This window comes from Uloborus diversus, chromosome 6, assembly GCF_026930045.1.
Source record: "Uloborus diversus isolate 005 chromosome 6, Udiv.v.3.1, whole genome shotgun sequence".
Taxonomy (NCBI): domain Eukaryota; kingdom Metazoa; phylum Arthropoda; class Arachnida; order Araneae; family Uloboridae; genus Uloborus; species Uloborus diversus.
Window position 1 is genome coordinate 199,572 of NC_072736.1, and position 18,977 is coordinate 218,548.

At 37.5% G+C, this 18,977-nt stretch overlaps 1 protein-coding gene across 1 annotated transcript; it reads right to left on the minus strand.

The window, feature by feature from the left end:
* Positions 1-1,359: 1,359 nt before the first annotated feature.
* Positions 1,360-18,213, minus strand: LOC129225205 (neuronal acetylcholine receptor subunit alpha-7-like; the record flags this gene model as incomplete). Its single annotated transcript, XM_054859772.1, has 6 exons — positions 18,144-18,213; positions 17,277-17,449; positions 12,648-12,692; positions 6,368-6,471; positions 3,772-4,011; positions 1,360-1,658 (listed from the first exon to the last, which is right to left on the minus strand). Coding segments are annotated over exons 1-6 (931 nt in total), but the record flags the coding sequence as incomplete, so codon positions are not given.
* Positions 18,214-18,977: the final 764 nt, after the last annotated feature.

The window sequence follows — 18,977 nt, forward strand, 5'->3', positions numbered from 1 at the left end:
GCTCGTTCAATGGCGGCCAGTAGTTACTACTACGGAGTTGTGTAGTTATTCTGCATCTATGTTGTATAACTTGAAGGAAAACAAATACGCGTTAAAAATTGACCACGGAGAGATTGCAGATGACCATAAAGGGGAAACCTCATTTGTAGTATTTGTAATAGGTTGTTTGTTATTATTTTGTAATTGATAGGATCAGTGAGAACTCGCCTCTTATTGTAAAAAAGCAGTCGAAAACTTTGTACTATGGAATGAGTAAAACGCCAACAACGTGCATAATGTAAAAATAAAGTAATAAAATAGAGTTAAAAACTCAGCAAACAGCTGTTTCGGGGCTGTCAGATGCAAGCCCCTTCATCAGTGCATAAAAGAAGAACGAAAGGTCCACACAATGAAGACCGAAGGACAAATGAACAAAAATGGAAGGTAGCAAAGTAAATAGACATGGAAACCGGAAACACATGCGTCACAGAACAGCAAAGACACCTATAGTGCGGAAAAACGTCACAAACAGAAAAAAGTTTTTAAAAATAAGAGTTCCAAACAACAGGGAAAGGGGGAGTACTCGACAAATCATTAACTATTGAAGCAGAATTTTTCCAAATGCAATAGGATTCCCAAAAAACTAAATCATAAATTGAAGAACACCCATATAGTATTTCTTCAGTGGTCAAATGACATACATAGGACAGACCCGACGTTCTGTTAAATTCCGTATTAAGGAACATGAAAATATGTCAAGAAGCAAGATTTAAAACGTTCCTCGATTGCACAACACTGTTGGGCTTTCAGTCATATTTTCAATTTTTCTTCTGCCAAGGGGATTCATGGGTGTTCTTCGATTTATGATTTAGATTTTTGGGAATCCTATTACATTTGGGAAAATTCTGCTTCAATAGTTAATGATTTGTCGAGTACTCCCCCTTTCCCTGGTGCTTGGAACTCTTATCTTTAAAAACTTTTTTCTGTTTGTGACTTTTTCCGCACTATAGGTGTCTTTGCTGTTCTGTGACGCATGTGTTTCCGGTTTCCATTTCTATTTACTTTGCTACCTTCCATTTTTGTTCATTTTTCCTTCGGTCTACATTGTGTGGACTTTCCGTTCTTCTTTTATGCACTGATGAAGGGGCTTGCATCTGACAGCCCTGAAACAGCTACTTGCTGAGTTTTTAACTCTATTTTATTACTTTATTTGTACTTTATGCACGTTGTTGTCGTGTTACTCATCGCCTCTTATTACTTGGTGCTTTGTGGCTGCTTCTACCTATTACAAATGATACAATCGATGTTTCGGTTTCAAGGTCATCCGTCATCTCTCCGTGGTCAAACTTTACCGTAACTCTAATTACCATCATCTCTCACCTGCGTAAGTGACCGCTAGGGGGTGCTTGGTATTCCAGGCCACAAAGACGAGGAGGAGGCAGAGGATAGTGAAGAGGGCTCCTCCGAACGGTAGTTTCTTGTTGGAGTCCGGTGGCAACCAGAAAATTGCGAGGGCTAGGGCAGTGGTAAGGATGCAGGGCGCACGGGTGGCTTCGATTTCGGGCGGAGGGCGCCTCCTCAAAGGCAAGATCACCTCTACACTCAGGTAGGGCTCGGGACAGCACTCGTAGTATTCCACGTTCCGGTGTAGTCTCGCTTTTTCCTCTATTAACTCCCACCTGTCAAGGAAAAAGATGTGGTAAATAAGGAATAGATGCGTGGTGTTATCATCTTTAGCAATTACATTCGAAGTTGACCCAACAGGTGATATCTTGAAACAAATGTACACGCAAAAAATGGACACTAATAAAAATGTGAAAAAGTCAGCGAAAGTCCATAAATCAGGAAAAGATATTCTCATTTCCCGTTCTGTTTGCCAAATCCTACCATACGAATTTTTAGACACTCCAGGGCATTTTTTATGGTGGAACGTATTCATAACAGCATCTCTACCACATTAGACACAGTTAGAGGCGAAAAGATTTGAAGCCTATTCAAGGGCACCAATATAAGAGGGCAAGGGGGGGGGGTCTCAAGCTCCCTCGTAGAAATGAGAACTTCCTTGCTTTTAGTGTTTGTTTCCTTGCAAAAATATATAAAAATTTCTTTTCCAGCCGTTAATGAATAAAGTATTAAAAATGTCAAATTTTAATATCTCTAATCTGTACTGACATCGGTTTCCATGGGTAAAATATTCTGCTAAACCATGGGGAAAATTTTTGAGCCCCCCCCCTAAAATTTTGCATATGGGTGCCCTTGAACCTATATAAATATCTTGTAAGATACCAATGCCTAGTCTCCAGTCGAAAACTAGCAACAGCAAATCGTTTAGCTCTTAGTGGAACCTTTAAAAGGGAATCCCTCTTTTTCCCTTTATTTCTTGAAATGTCGTGGATCAAAAGTCTTTATGCATGCTGCGTTTTATCACTCGCACAGTAGTAGTATAAGAGATTGAACCCTGTTGAATATGTAGGATATTAGTTCACTTTTTGTCGAAAAATTGACCATTTCATTTCCACATACTACTCCACAATAAACTGGAAATATGGAAGATATTCAAAAAAAAAAAAAAAAAATCTTTTTCAACGATTAGCCTACGTAGTTAGTCAGTTTGTACCTTCGCCAATGAAAAGATATAATAAAACATTGTATCTCTACATTTTGGCGAGAAGTCTTCGGATTGCGTTATAACGCTGGAGAAGTGGCAGGTTCTTTCTTTTTTTTTTGTTGGCTATTATACCCGTGTTATTAGGGTAATTGATAGCCAGCGGTGGCTATGGCTCTAACTGCTGGACCCATGAGGCATCAGAACTCTAAGTTTTAATAGAAATTACCAATTTAAAAGCGGTAGTTAATATACATGATGCTAACTCCCCCCCCCCCCGAACCCAGATGGTAAATTGTGGCTGCATCAATACATGAGACGCATTGAAATACACTTTTATTTAACAATTTGCATTCATATGTAGGTAGGTTATCTAAATGTGTAGTTTATCAGCTAGTCTCTTGGAGAACGTCATTAAAATCAGTTCATATTTAAATGTACTCATTTCAGGTGCCGTCATCGAATAAACTGATTATCTACACCTTTAGATCGTCTATTATATGTGTGAGTGCCAGAGAGATTTAATTTTTCCTACAGGAAAACACACCAGTAGTGGCCAGTGCTTCTTAGAGTTTATGTTTAAAAAAATAAAATTTGAGGTCGCCCTATGGATTCAGAAGTGCATTAACTTGCAGGAGGTATTACCAACCATAGTATTCTTTGGTATTACCTCCTGCACGTTTGAATCCTGCACACTGGGAGAGCTGAAATCCTATTTTTTTTAAATACTGTCAACTCTCAATAACTCGAAGTTCCAAGGGACCGACTGAAACGTTCGAGTTATTGGTAGTTCGAACTATGGGAACTTTCAGCAACAGTCTCAAGAGTTTGGGACCCGTTGAAAACTTTGGGATAAAGGAATATTAGCGTTATAAGCTTCAAGTTATCGAGATTCGACTGTATAAACCTTGAAGTGGCTACTACTGAAGCACCCTGAAGCACTGGCCACTACTGGTGTGCGTACCGAAGCACTGACCACTACTGGTGGGCATACCTTAGTTGATAAACTTATATTAACAGATTCTTTAAAAATAGATAAATGAATGACAAGTTGTTACCATTAAAATTTTTGTGATCACATTACTTAAGACAATACTTTAGTTTTTAATCTGACGTTTTTTAAAAAAATTTAGAAAAATAACTTTTCGAAATCTTGGCGAGTCATATTTTTTGAGCATATTACATACCTGGGGTTAATATTAGCAAATTCCGCCATGTAAAGATGATCATCATTCTGGAAGTCAATCTCCCATCCATCGTGCGCCCACGAACCAAAGGTAACCTTGCAAGTGGTGTCGTCTTGGGGGTAGTTGATAGCGTCGGAGGCACAAGTGGTTTGCGTCAGGACAGGCGGAACCCAATACACCTTTCCACTGGGCTCTACCACTGCCAGCACGTCCTGGGCTGGGTTCACACTGCGGCTGTGGCTGCAATCACACAACGAAGGATCAGGAAACATTCACAGACTCGAACTTTACACTTGTTGCAAGCAGGACTGCGGAGTCAATGAGTTGGGCTGATTTTGGGGTAAAAGAATCGGAGTAAGGAGGTCGAAGGATTTAAAAGTTTAAGAGTCGGAGTCCGCCATTTTTCTTCCGAGTTCGCAACTCTGTCAGGACAGATCAGTCAAGAGTCAGAGTTGGACTGATTTTGGGGTAAAAGAGCCGAAGTTGGGAGTTGATGGCTTTAATATTCTAAGAATCGGAGTCGGTCATTTTCTCTCCGAGTCCGCAACTTTGTCAGGGCAGATGCAGATCAGTCAAGAGACGGAGTTGGACTGATTTTTGGTCGAAAGAATTAGAGTCGTTAGTCGACTTTCTTTCTCTCCCCGTTTCCTTTCGAAGTTGGGGAGAAATTTTTGAAACACTCTAAAATTAAACCGATGATCACTAGCTAATTATTGCGCCATGGAGAATGCGAAGAACCTTTGCAAGGTTTGGGGGGGGGGGGGGGAGGGGTTCAGAGTTTCGGTGCTTTTAGGAGAAAATGATCTATTTCTTTGAGGACTGAACGGTAATATTTATTTTGCAACTGGAAACTAATTCCTACTTCAAACAATAATGAACAGAGGTGATTTTTTCCTATTTTGTCCTTTTAATTCCCCTTTGGTTAAACAAATACGCGTACTCTAAATAAACTTTTAAATTAAACTTAAATCAGCGTTATTTTATATGAATACCATATTTTACAGAGCCTGTTGTCCAAAACGTAGGTTCTCCAAACTATGTTTCAAAAAAGTATTTTTTTTTACTCATCCTAATTAATATTTTGGACCAACAATTTCGTGTTCACAAGTCAAAGACCTGTTCAACGAAGAAATAGAATGGATTTATTTATCTTTTTGTAAAATATTTCATTTGGAAGGCCAAAATATGTCGGTGTTTCCGCTTTGGACAACTTTGGTAGTTCCATTCAGATTTCTTTTAAATGTTTTGCATCTTCGTCCACTTTAGCTCACGTTTCTTTTTCCACCAAATGTTTCCTATTTTAGTGGTAGCTCAAAAATCTTTGCAAGCTTTACCACCTAACACATTTGCCCGTGTGTCATACGGGCATCTTGTATTTCCAATGGTCGTCTGAGATTCGTTCAAGTAAAAATAAAAACACTGTTAAAAAAAATCCTGAAATTTTACGGTGAAAGTTACTGGCATCCATGTTGCCAGTAACTTTTACTGTAAAATCCTCTTTTACTGTAAAATGTTGAGGTAGAATAAACAATAGTTAAAAAACGCAAAATGTGAATAGCAGGTTCTATCTCAGAAACTTCGGATTGGCATGCGGCTTTGCTGCCCACCATACGAGATGGGACACAATGAGTGAGGGGAATACAGTGTTATGTGTATTCAGTAAATTACCGCCCATTAGCCAGGGCTAAAGCAGAAATACGTGAATGCACTGTAAGTCACGTGGTGTATCAATTGGCGCTGCAATCTTTTATTTTTCTCGGTACAATTTACTGTAATGTTTTTCTGTACTGTAAACACTCCATTTACAATAATATTTACTATAAAAGTTTTCTGAATTTTTAACAGTGTAGAGTGCACAATAGTTGAACTTATTAGGCATAAATGGCAATACTTATGCAGCAATTTGTCTTGTATAAACCATGTCGTGAATTTTTTAAAATTAGCCATAAGTTTGTTAGTAGTTCTTTATTACAAAGCAGTTACTTTGTGTGGCAGAGGTAATATATATATTCAATTTAATTGAATTTTTAGCCATTTTTATGCTTATAAGTATGACAATTGGATTTAGTTTGATGTTTATATCTAGAAATTCAAAACAAAGAAGTGATCAAACTGTCCAAACTTCCATTTTCTTAGAAATACCTATTACTTCATCTTCCATTCCCTAGTCACCCTCCTACCCATATAACTGAAATTGCAAAAAAAAAAAAAAAACTTCCACTATAGTTATATACTCACTTACTGTTTTGAAAAAAAAAAAATCGATCATTTTTTGCCAGTTTTTCTGAAACAGAAAAATTGTACCTTAAGGGGTTAAATTTTAAATTCATTAAAGAGTTTGATGAGAAAGACGATTCACAAGCACATCAAGATTATTTTTTTCACTTAATTCTTATGTTTTATTCTGTAAAAAAGGAAAAGATGATCACTAAACCGCCTTATTGTAAGTTGCAGTCTATTGCTTTGGTAGAGGCAACTATAAATTTCTTTCCAGCGGAAAAAGTTTAAAAGTTTATGAAAACTTAAAGTCACTAAATTCCTCCAGTAAATAAAGCATTTAAGATGTGCTACAGCGATTTTAAATGATGACCCTTACCTGTTATGAACTGTCAAGTCTGGTAGCCATATGAAGTTGGTTGGAATTTGCAGCAGGCCGCTGTATTCTGATGTTTCCCATTTAAGTCTTGAATCCGTCCAAGTCTTGAATAAAAAACAAATATTGTTTGCTTTTGCAGATAAATCTAAGAATGCTACAGATTTTGAGGTGAGAATGTCATAAAACATGCTAAGTTTTCCAAATAAAATTCACAGGCTTGTTTTTTAAGGTAACAAATAAATACTATTGCTTTTTTCTCAGAAGTCCTTGTACCTACAGCAGTTTTTATAGATCAGGAACGAGATATTCATCTAAAATTCTTAGCGTACAAGTATTCATTTTTGACTGCCCGTTTTCATCAAAAATTTGTTTTCTTTGAAAACACTTACATATTTTTATTGTAATGTAACAATATGGAATATGTTCGTAAATAAAGTCAAAGAGTAAAATTTATTAAAAATTAGCTTAGTAATGTGTACTTTTCTGTTGAAAATGTCATACTTCCGGTACAATTTGTTAGGAATCTCCAGCTTTAAAGATTTTTTAAATTTGTTTCTTTTTAATATGACATTTGTACTTTCATATTAAAATTTTAAAACCCATAAATAGTTTTTAATTTTTGTGGCATTATGTATCAAAATACATTTTATTTAAAAAATTGCCCGATTAAATTTTTAAAAATTAAATTTTGAGAACATTGGCGAGCAACACAAATATAAACAAGTATGTTGTGGCCATGCATCGCGAAACTCTCTTCCATATTTTTCTAATGAATTCTGACCCCTCCCCATACTTGAGGAGAAAGCAATATTCCCAGAAAAAATAAAATTACGCACACAAAAAACTTGAGAACCGTCCCAATTTCCGAATTATCGCAAAAGCAAAGCAAAGAGCGAAAATTGAAAGTTATTTTAAAAGCCTTGCTTGAATTAATTACAAATATTTTATTTGTTAACAAACATGAGATGGCCACAGTTAAAAATTTTAAATCATTGAGATAATATTTCCGTTACAATTAAAATCTCGAGAAATACGCAGTTGACAGTTTATTACGATTTCTCTTATTGTAGTTTCGCAAAAAAAAAAAAAAAACTTCTTGGAGCGATTGGCGCCAAAATTAAACCAGAGCTTGATTTCATATAGGTTCACATTTGTTCCAAATTTCACCCAGAACGTTTCATTACCTTTTGAGATAGGGCACTCACAATGGAAAAAAAGAACATTCGATTGTGCCACCCCCTTTTCAGCTTTTGACACCAAAATAAAATCAGCTCTTATACCCACTAAGGGCTACTTGTCGATAAATTTTTCTTTCATTCCGTTCATTATTTCTTGAGATACAGCAGTCACAATTGACGACAAAAAAACGTTCTATAGCTCAACCCCCGTTTGAGTTATTGACACCAAAATTGAATCAGCACCTGTTCCTGTTAATGGCAACATATGGACCAAATTTTGTTTGATTCCGCCAGTTACTTCCTGAGGAATAGCAAGCACGCGTAACTCAAAAAACGTCCCATTGCTCCACCCCCTTGGAGGAATTCGCGCCAAAAACCAATGGGCACAAGTTCACATAGGGGCACATATGTGTACCAAATTTCGTTCGATTTCATGCGGTAGTTTTTGCTGTAGAGCGGCCACAAAAAACTGGTCACACACAGACGTGACACACATACACACACACATACACACAGACAGACAGACATTTTCCAAAAATAGTCGAAATGGACTCAGCACACCTCAAAACGTTCAAATCCGTCAAAATTCGAAATTCGAAAATTTGCACGAATCCAATACTTTCTTCTATACATTAGATATAGAAGAAAGTAAAAAGGCATCCGAAATCACGGGACGCGGGACCGCCAAGGAAACCAAACGTCAACAGCCAACAAAGCAAATCCACCGCCAAAGACGAAAGATAATAAAAGCGACCATCACGGTTCGCGGGAGCGTCCCGCCCCGCCAAGGAAACCAAACGTCAGCAGCCAACAGAAGCAAATCCACCGCCAAAGAAGAAAGATAATAAAAGCGACCAAGAACAAGATTACACGACAGAACAAATTGGGGTTTTTTGGGTTTTTCACCCCTCTGTATCTCAGCCCCATGAAGACCCCCGGAGTTGATTTTTGGTACACTCAATCTCTAGTGGCCCCTGACGCCGTAAACCAAAATACAATCCCCAGGACCATCAGGGGGAGGAGGTATTAAAGTTATAAAATCGCTGTTCAAAAAAGTTTTCGCTTTCTTTGACAGGGCTACAGCCCAGACGAAAAAAGGAATCAAGCTGAAATTTCGCACACACATTCCTTGTGCCCTACTGGTGTGCCTTTTGTGCCATTTGACCCCCCTCCCCTTCCCCCCTCGTTTTTACCCCCCAAATTGTACCTTCCCGGGGTTCTATCACAGCCCCCCGGGGGGCTACGGTAATGATTTTTTGTATACATATTCTTGGGGGGCCATTGAGTACATATACAAAAATTCAACCCCCAGGGACATCATGGGCCAGAGTAATTGAAGTTTGAAAATCACTAATTTCCCCTAAATTCATGTGTACTTACTCTCAGCTTATAGGGTTTGTTAATCTCTGACTGCAATTGCAATGCTAGAACAGATCTAAGATCTAACAATTATTCAAAAGTTGTCTTTGGAAATGAAATTCAATCAAGACTAATAAAACATATCCAACAGTTGCAACTAGACGTTAAATCGCGGATATCACAAATTTGCCACAGCGACTGCGCATGCGCGCAGACTTAGAATCTGAAAACAGAAAGCCCAATGAGCTACGTTGTTTGTTTATACTTAAGCAGAGAAACAAATTAATGAATGAGATTAGAATGCTGTCCTCCCCCCCCCCCCAAAGTTTTGCCGATACGAAATTTCCTTCCCCCTGTTTTTCAGTTTTGATATATTTATGGAGGGAAGAAATTTTAAATGTCGGCGCGAAACTGGGGTTAAACCATTACAATATTTTACGTGACAAATTATATGAAACTGTACGCATATGAATACGGCACATATAACTTTTTAATTGAAAGCGAAAAATAGCACTTTTTATTGGTTTGCTTATTTTCTAAATTAATGGATTTTTCACAAACAACACATAATGAATTGAAAATATATGAAATACGTGTGTGGATATCCGTGCTTTGCAGTAATTTGTTAGCTGAAAAATTTTTGCAATTAATTTAAGCAAGACTTTTAATGAGCTTAGTCCGCGCGCAACATGCGCATTCGCTATGGCAAATTTGGGATATCCGCGATTTGACATCGAGTAAAGTTGCATAGATCTTCTGACACATTCAAATTTAAAATATTTAATGGCTTAGTTTTTTTTTTTTGCTTGGTGATAACATGCGTTATTTCGTTTTTTAAATGAACTTTTAAACAAAACTAGGTATTAAACAAGACAAAGACTTCTATCAAGAGAAAGATAAATCACCAAACAATTCAAATTATCCCATAAAACGTAAAATAATCTACGATTTAAGAAAAATGTAGTTAAACAAAAAGTGAAAAGCTAGATTAAAATAGCCCTCAAGCTGTAAAACATTTAAAGAAACCTTCATGAAAATGTTGAATAATCTGTCAAATAAAGAAACTGTAATAGAATTTATTGCGAAGTTGTAAAATACTCGAAAACAATATAATTTAAAATACAGTATTTTATTATTCAAGAAGTTTTCTTTGCAACAGAGAGGATACAAGGATTGCAATAAAATTTAAACCGCCCAATTCTCGCAAAATGAACATAGAATCTTAATAGTCAGAAAATAACTTGACGTAAAATTAGGCTAGCCATTATTGTTCCTTAAAAACACAAAACAGCGTTGTTTCAATTGAAAATTTTCTGACTTCAAGTTTTCAATTCTAAAAATACAGACAAAGTAATACTATCAATGCAATGATCAGGAACAACCCTCATTTTAAAATCTCACAACAGTATTCTATCTATCTCAGCCAAAAGTATGTTAAAGTTATCATCCCTCTTTTCTAGTTATCACAACTGCCTCTTCCATGATGCCCTCCCCCATTTCATCTCCTCAGAAATATGATCTTTTAAATTGTTTATCTCTTTTGGCGGCGAAGCTTTTCAAAGTGAAGTGGTTGCTTGGTGAGCAAAAAGCTTCCCGCCAAACAAGATAAACAATTTAAAAGATCTATCCATATTTCTGAGGAGTTGAAGGTGGGAGGAGGTTCTAATGGAAGTATCTGTGATGAAAAAGGAGAAGAGGGAGGATGATAGTTCGGCAGATACTTGGCGGGCAAACTAGATATCATAACTTTTATGGCTGAGGGTTTTTGGGTTTAGGATGCAGGTTTTCTTTTTTGTGCGGAAAAGTTAAGGTTTTCTTGGCGGGGAAATTTTTACAACAGGGTTGTTTTTGATGAGATCTTTTCACAAATTGCAAGATTCAAATGTGTAACACGCTATCGTATTTAGTGAAAATCTGCAGTAATAATAATAATAATGCACATTTTCTTCAACTCTGTAAGCGTTAAATGTACTCTCAAAAGTTGCTCTTACATACTTTTGAGCAAAATTCAGCTTTCCTATTGGTGGAGCATTTTTTGGTTTGAGTGCCTGTCGTCATACTTTTTTGGGGCACCATGGAAAAGCTAGGGGGCACAGCATCAATAGGGGCCGGGTGGAAAAGGAGCTTGATACGAGTATAATAAGATAAAACTTATTTTAAATGCAAAACTTATAATACTTCAAGGGGTCTTCAGCAAAAATGTGAACAGTAGTCGGAGTCCTTTCATTTATCATACTTTAAATAAGTTTGAGACAAAAGTCAAATACTTTCTGACCACGGATTGTATGGAAAGACAAACATCCGTTTTTCAGCCGGAAGTGGACGAATCTATTATTTTTTTTACCGATGTCAGCTTTTGCAGAAGCAGAGTCTCATTCAAATGAGCGGAATACGCGCATCAAATTTTTACTTTTCCCCCTTATTCACATAGATTCGTCTTATCTGGACGTTTGGAAATTCCATGCAATCCGTGGTTGGACAGTAGGTCTTTTCGAAGCCCGTAGGTTGCCAAGTCAGATTTACTCCCAGAAATTAACATTTTTGTTTCTGTACTCAACTTTTGGCATTAAATATACTGTAGAAGCGTACGAAGTAATGAGTTGAATCTTATTTTTAAGTTTCATTTAGCATTTTTGGTAACTTTAAATGTCTTTAGCATGAGGGAACTAGCCAAACGAATGAAACTAAAAGAATATGCAACAACCAACCAGCTGGATCCGAAGGCGAATAATTTAAACTAAAACTGATTTCTAGGAATACTTTTATGATAGATTTTCAACCCCTATAAAATGAACAGAAACGGTTTGTTGCAGCTACAGGAGGTTGAATCAGGACAAGAGCTGTTTTTCTGACCTCTAAGTTTGGACACGAGTTTTTAGTTTGAAGGACGTCAAAACTTAACGAATTACTTTGTCTGACATTTATATGACGTAAAATGCGTAAGGGATAGTTTTGTTACCACGTATTGAATCACGGATTCAATTGCAAAATTTTATCAAACTTGTATAGAGTTACTTCGAAAAATATCGTCAAATTCCTGTTTTTTTTCCCCGATTGATTACGATTCTATACATTTTGTACATATATAATTTCAAACAATGCTAACAATGAACTTGAATTATGAGAAAAGTAAAAGCGTAAATTATTTGTTTCTCTGGTTATTTATTTCATTAAATATATTTCATTAAATTTTGCAAATTATTTCTTCAATAGTTTATTTTTGGACACGAGTTTTTTTAGTTTAAAGGACGTCAAAACCTAATGAATCACTTTGTCTGACATTTATATGACGTAAAATGCGTAAGGGATAGTTTTGTTACCAATTATTGAATCACGGATTCAATTGCGAAAATTTTATCGAACTTTTATAGAGTTACTCTGAGAAAAATATCCTCAAATCTCACTCAGTTTTCGTCGTATTTGAAGAAAAATCTTCGTGAAAATTGCTCCCATTAAGCTTTCTGTCAAAATGAGTAAACTTTTCGTCTAAATAACAAACAGTTTGTCAGATTTGAACAGGAGTTTTTTACTCATCGATTAAAAAATCGTCGAAAAACGACAAAATGTGTCTAACAATTGAAGAGTCTTCGAAAATGAGCGATGCATTTGTGAGAATGCATGCTTTTCCGAAACATTTTGTGTCACATTGAAACATGTTGAATGATGTTTCATTTCAAATAACGACAACGAATAAATTACAAAATAATATATCAAATTAAACGGTAAATAAATGTGCTACTTACCATCCATATGACTGAGTCCAATGAGAGTATGCTGACTTCTTCATCCTGTTTGCAGCAAAAAGATTGAATCAAGTGACGTAATTGATAGAAAAAAATATTAAGCTAAAGAATTCTATTCCTGACACTACAACATAAAAATTGCTCCAACTATTATGTTGAAATGAAGCCCAGTGGCTTAGTGGTAGCGCTTCGCGCTTCCGTGCTACAGGCCCGGTTTCTATTCCCGGATCGGGCATGGTTGACTCAGCCGTTCATCCCTTCAGTGTGTCGATAAAATGAGTACCAATCATATTTGGGAACCAAACACTGGGGGTTCCACGTCAGGCTGACCACCTAACCGGAACATCTGCCTTGCACCCCAGAGCCCCCTGGTCAAGAAAGCTGAGTTGGGCACAATAGGCCTTGGCCATCACGGGCTGTCGTGCCACAGGGTTTTTAAGTTAAAATAAAGTTGTACTTAAATCAGTGGCGTACTTAGCATGGGGGACATCCGGAGCGGTAATTTGTGGTGTCACCCCCCCCCCCCCAATTATGAAAACATGAAATTCATGCAATTTTCAGAAACAACTACGTTTGTGTTACAACGAAATTTTAAGTGGGCTGATGTACAAAATAGAAATTTGAAAAATTTTCAAACTTGTTACGTTAAAAATGCCTTTTAGCTTCCTATTTTTTTTTAAAAACTTGCAATTCCACTTAGGGTGTCACCCCCCGGACGGGTGACACCCGAGTGGACCGCCCTCCCCCCCCCGTATTGACGCCACGGCTTTAATGTAGATGTGATAGATCCCTACCTCAGGAAACCAATTGAAAACTTCTAAGTTATTCGAGCTAATGTCAACCATAAACTATAACATAGTTCTAAATGAAAGTGTTGAACCCTTACTGTAAACGCATACCACTTTGACTCTAGTGTGTAATATACCATGCCTTGTCTTCAACTTCGAGTTGAACCGAACCATTGCTTCGGTCGCTCGTCTGGTCTGTCCTAATTCTATATTAACTACCAGTTTGTTTGGCACCTTGGCTACCCAAGAGGTGTTTTTCATCTCCAGCTCAGTCACTTTCCCATGCCCCGCTGATGAGTGCTAACAAGCACGAAACTGCAGTCCTCGCTGGAAATGACTGAGCTGGCGGTGTATTTCATGTATTTCTACTATTTAAAACTTTATGTAGTAGTATAGATGTACTTCTCATTTCTGTTAGAGTTTTTATTTAACATTTCACAATAACAACATATCTTCTAAAATAAAAATTACGACTTACTTTGGCCCAGCATAAACAGTTTGAAAAAAATCCGTCAGATAGATTTGGAAAGGAAACGAAAAGCTTAAAGTTAAACTCTAAACATGAAAAAAAGAAGAATAATTCCTGTAATTCTCAGTATCGGATAAAGAGAGCGATTACAGACTCAATTGTCAGTTCATCAGGGCTCAGTTCTCAGTTACATGGTTTTTGTTATGGAAGCTTCAGTTTTATACACGTCACTTTCTGACTGAACCTTCGAAAACGTTAGAAACCAAATAATTAATTAGTATGTCGATAAACACCCTGGTATGTCTCTGTACAAACAGGAACACAAAATCGGACAGACTTTCTTGACCAGATTATCTATTGGCTATACCAAATGTATGAAATTGTAGACCGAGATTTTTTCATTTGGCCTTGTTTCCGTCCTGCTTTACCTGATCATAGTTTGAATGTATTAGCGCTTGCGGTGCTGCAGTGAAGTGAGGGGAGCATGGACTTGTGGAACTCTACATCTGCGACATAGTGTCCTTGGACTATGTCAGGGGCTCTAGGTGCCCTGGATCAGGAGGGGGGGGGGGAGCATGACACAACAACAAACGGCACAAAAAATTGAGGCCATATCAAGACAAAACTTTCGGGTCAAAAGTAAACGCAAGGTACTGTCCAACCACGGATTGCAAGGAATTTTCAAACGTCCAGATAAGATGAATCTATGTGAATAAGGGGGAAAAGTAAAAATTTGAAGCGCGTATTCCGCTCATTTGAATGAGACTCTGCTTCTGCAGCTGATATCAGTAAAAAATAATAGATTCGTCCATTTCCGGCTGTGAAATGGATGTTTGTCTTTCCATACAATCCGTAGTCAGACAGTAGTAAGAGTTAAAATCAGTTAAAATTTCTAGCTCGGCTCTTTTTTACTTTTGATTGCCTCCAACTAGCTGCTTGCCTTGTCAAATGGTCAGAGAAGTCTGACTGCGACACGCAGGTCAGGGTTCGAATCCCGGCTCGGGTGTGGACGTACTTTCTCTCTCCTGTCCTTGTCCTTTCTTTGTGTTAATTTGTTGTTGTGCAGAGAATGGTTGCCTACTCTACAAACGGCTCCTTATGGCATGTGTGTACTGTAGAAGTCGGATTTCACACCAAATTACGGTTCAGTTGGAAAAGTTAAGCAGCGCACCCCAAATTGTGAGCCTAGCTGGCACACAACAACGACAACATTGCCTCCAACTGAAAGGTAACTTACAGATTTTTTCTGTTTAAATACAGGTTTTGGAAAAAATTAACTTTAAAGAAGAAGTAGAAATTAACTATTTGGAAATTAGTTCAAATATCGTTTGCGGTGTATTCAAATAAAATATCCAGGAATCAAAGAGCGAAATCTTCTCTCAGGACTTCATCAAAAATTGTGAATCATATATAATATTAAGATCCGATAGTATTTATGTACGTATGTCATCCTACATCGAACCAGGTATCGACAGTTTTGAACTTTTTCGGACATCATGTTTAGACAGGTTCCGTTTTTCAGTTACTTTAATTAAAATGAGATGTTAATTAAAAACTTACTTTTTCCACCTCTGTTCTTCTCGGCAAATCGCGTTTCTGCTAATGGCAAGTTGCCTATAATTTCTCTCCCTCTTTTTCCGCTTACAGCGTAAGTGACTAGTTCGACTGCAGAAAAAGCCGATCTTGAACGAAAGAGAGTTAAGTAAGGCACATTTATAGATGCGATGATTATTTAATCTTTTCCCATTAATTGAATGCAGTTTATGTCAATTAAATTTTTTGTCCGAAAAACGCCACTAAAAGTTCTTTCGCTAACAGAACTGCCTCAGGTGACAAGAACGGAGCGAAGCTCCCGAAGTACACAGCCGTAGGCGGATTAGTAGAGGCGGCTGCCGAAGCCTGCTAGTGATGGTTTTAAATTTTATCCCACATGATCTATAACGGCACTTATCTAGGTTCATTATATCTTAGTATTTTCGTCAGAGAAATAGTTCGACCCCCTAATAAGATGAACAAGATAGAATAATAGCTGAAGACAAAAAGAGGCTTATATTTCATCCAAATGATATAAATATAATAAGGGCTATATCAATTTCATTATAACTTAAAACGGAAAAGTTGAAACAAATAGAGGTCATAGTGGGTGTTTGTGAAATTGTGACATGGGGGAAGGGGAGTAAACAAGAAGCGTGACATCCAGTGGCGCACACAAGGGAGGGGACCGGACCCCTCCCATAGGTCCTGCTTTTTTCCCCGATTGATTACGATTCTATACATTTTGTTTCATAGAATAATTTCAAACAAAGTTAACAATGAACTTGAATTATGAGAAAAGTAAAAGCGTAAATCATTTTGCTCTCTGGTTATTAAATTTTGCTAATTTTTTATTCAATAGCTTATTTTTGACTTTTTCGTTCTCGGGAATCGATAAAATCAAGTCAATGAGTTTGACGGCGTATCGGGGCATGATATGAGAATGAGGCTTTCGTCACTGGTGACATCATACAAATATTTGTAAATTTTGTAATGAACGTGAGATGGGACAATGAGAGGAAAGGGGGTAAGGTGAAGTACGAGACTTTGTGACAAAGAGGGAGGCGGGTTAAATATGTTGAAAAATTGTTCATTATTCAAGGTCTGCCCCATAAAACCCATAAGGAAACTTGAACTTAAACATATTAGTACAACATTAAATTTCTTAGCATTAGTTTCTACATGTTTGCAGCAAATTGAAATATTTCGAGTTGCCTCGGATACATGAAATCTCCACCAGCTCAGTCATTTCCAGCCAAGGACTGCAGTTTCGTGCTTATTAGCACTCATCAGCCCGGCATAGAAAGTGACTGAGCTGGAGATGAAAAACCTCTTAAGGAAGCCAAGAGTGCCAAACAAACTGGTAGCTAATATAGAATTAGCAGACCAGACGAGTGACCGAAGCAATGGTTCGGTTCAACTCGAAGATTGAACGCGAGGCAAGGTATATTCAGTAAATTACCGCCCATTAGCCAGAGCTAAAGCAGAAATACGTGAAATACACCGCCATCATGGTCACTCGTCTGGTCTGTGCTGATTTTATATTAGCTACAAGTTTGTTTGGCACTCTTGGCTTCCTTAAGAGGTTTTCCATCTCCAGCTCAGTCACTTTCCTATGCCGGGCTGATGAGTGCTAATAAGCACGAAACTGCAGTCCTCGGCTGGAAATGACTGAGCTGGCGGTGTATTTCATGCATTTCTGCTTTAGCCCTGGCTAATGGACGGTAATTTACTGAATATTGCCTTGTGATAGTTGAGTAAAAATAAGTATAAAGTAATAAAATATGCACCAAGTCATTTAAAACCTGCAACAATGGAAGAGGAGGAAAATAGGCTTACGAAGTGAATGATCTGTCGAGGTATGAATCCCACCCTGACTTCGGTGGTGTTAGACTCGCCCATAGTCGGGCGGATCGTTCTGTCATAGTCTTTCAAGAGGCGATCCTTCACCGTTTTTATTTTTGTCATGTGTTCCGTAACACCATCTGCAGACATCACTTCTGATACAGCACCTGTACGAAAAGAGAAAAATGCTGTTGGAAAAAATCCTGAAATTTTACGGTAAATGGTACTGGTATCCATTTCGCCAGTAACTTTTACCGTAAAATACTATTTTGCTGTAAAATTTCAAGGTAGAATAAACGAGAATCAAAGAACGCAAAATGCGAGCATCAGGTTCGATCTTGATACCTTTGGACTGACAGGCGGCTTTGCTGCCCCCCCTCCCCCCATACGAGTTGGGACACATCAAGTGAGGGGAAGTACGGTGTTATCTGCTTCATATTGTAAGTCATGTGGTGCATCGATTGATGCTGGAATCGTTTATTGTTTTCGGTACAATACTGTATTTTTTTCTGTACTGTAAACGCTCCATTTTACAGTAATATTTATTGTAAAAGGTTCCTGAATTTTTATCAGTGTAATGCAAGCTCTCACAAATCTTGAAGAACATAGAAATATTCAAACTTGAGTGATGTATTGTCTCCTCTAATGCGTTCACAGAAAACATACTTTGCAGTACGTCAGAAGAAGTTTAAATTTGGCAAACGTAGTTGTTTAACTGTTTCTAATTGCACACTTAAAGCATTCCCCATTCATTTCTTCGTGTGGCACCTCTATCGGTGGATAGCCATTGCCACACAGCTTCTGAACCCGATTTCTCCACCAGATGGAGGCACCTGGTCTCTCTGCGAAGCGAAACTGCACTAGGAATTTTAATTTTGCCAAGCGCATTCAAAGGCAATCGAATACTCGAGGCAGCTTTTTCGTGCCGCATAATTATACAACATGAACGGTGATGATTTCCTGCACCTTGAAGTTTTGTTCACACTTGAGCACAGCTTTCTTGTAGTAACATTTTTCGAATATAATCGTCAAATTCGGACATTGCTCAAGTGCGGACATGAACCCGGAAAGGGGCATGAAATATAGACTGTCTTGACAAAACCCGGACGTCTTAACCCTAAATATTCAATACACAATTGTGATATTTTTGCCTGTATACATTTCTTAGACGACGAAGATCTAATCACAGAAAATCAATTTTACTGACTGCAGGGTTTATCAGAGATGTTTTTAATATTTCCTCAAAAACAGCATCAGTTAATCCTTCGAGGCACGTTGGCTTCGTTTGAGGCTTTCCATTTTTTTTCCAGCCAACAGACACAGTGGCTTTTACTATTAACTGCGGAGAAGAAAAAAATAAAAAAGAAAAGAACAGAGAACCAAGACTTAACAGAACAGAATCAGTAGTTTATATTCATTACGCGCATTTCCTAAGAAGATGTTGATGGCTTTTATATTTAACGAATTTTGAAATTATTTCGCAGCTTCATTTTAAAAACCTATCAAACATTTTAAAAAACGAGCTGATGAGTGCATCACATGACTTCCTTTTACTCCAATTTAATGTCATTTTCTCATTATTGGCAGTTTTAATGTGATTCAATAGTTTACTCTCTAAATATCACCAACAATGGCCAAATTGAAACCAGATTTAAAAAAAAACGCCAAATTTGTCGCCAAGTTGGCGACAAAACT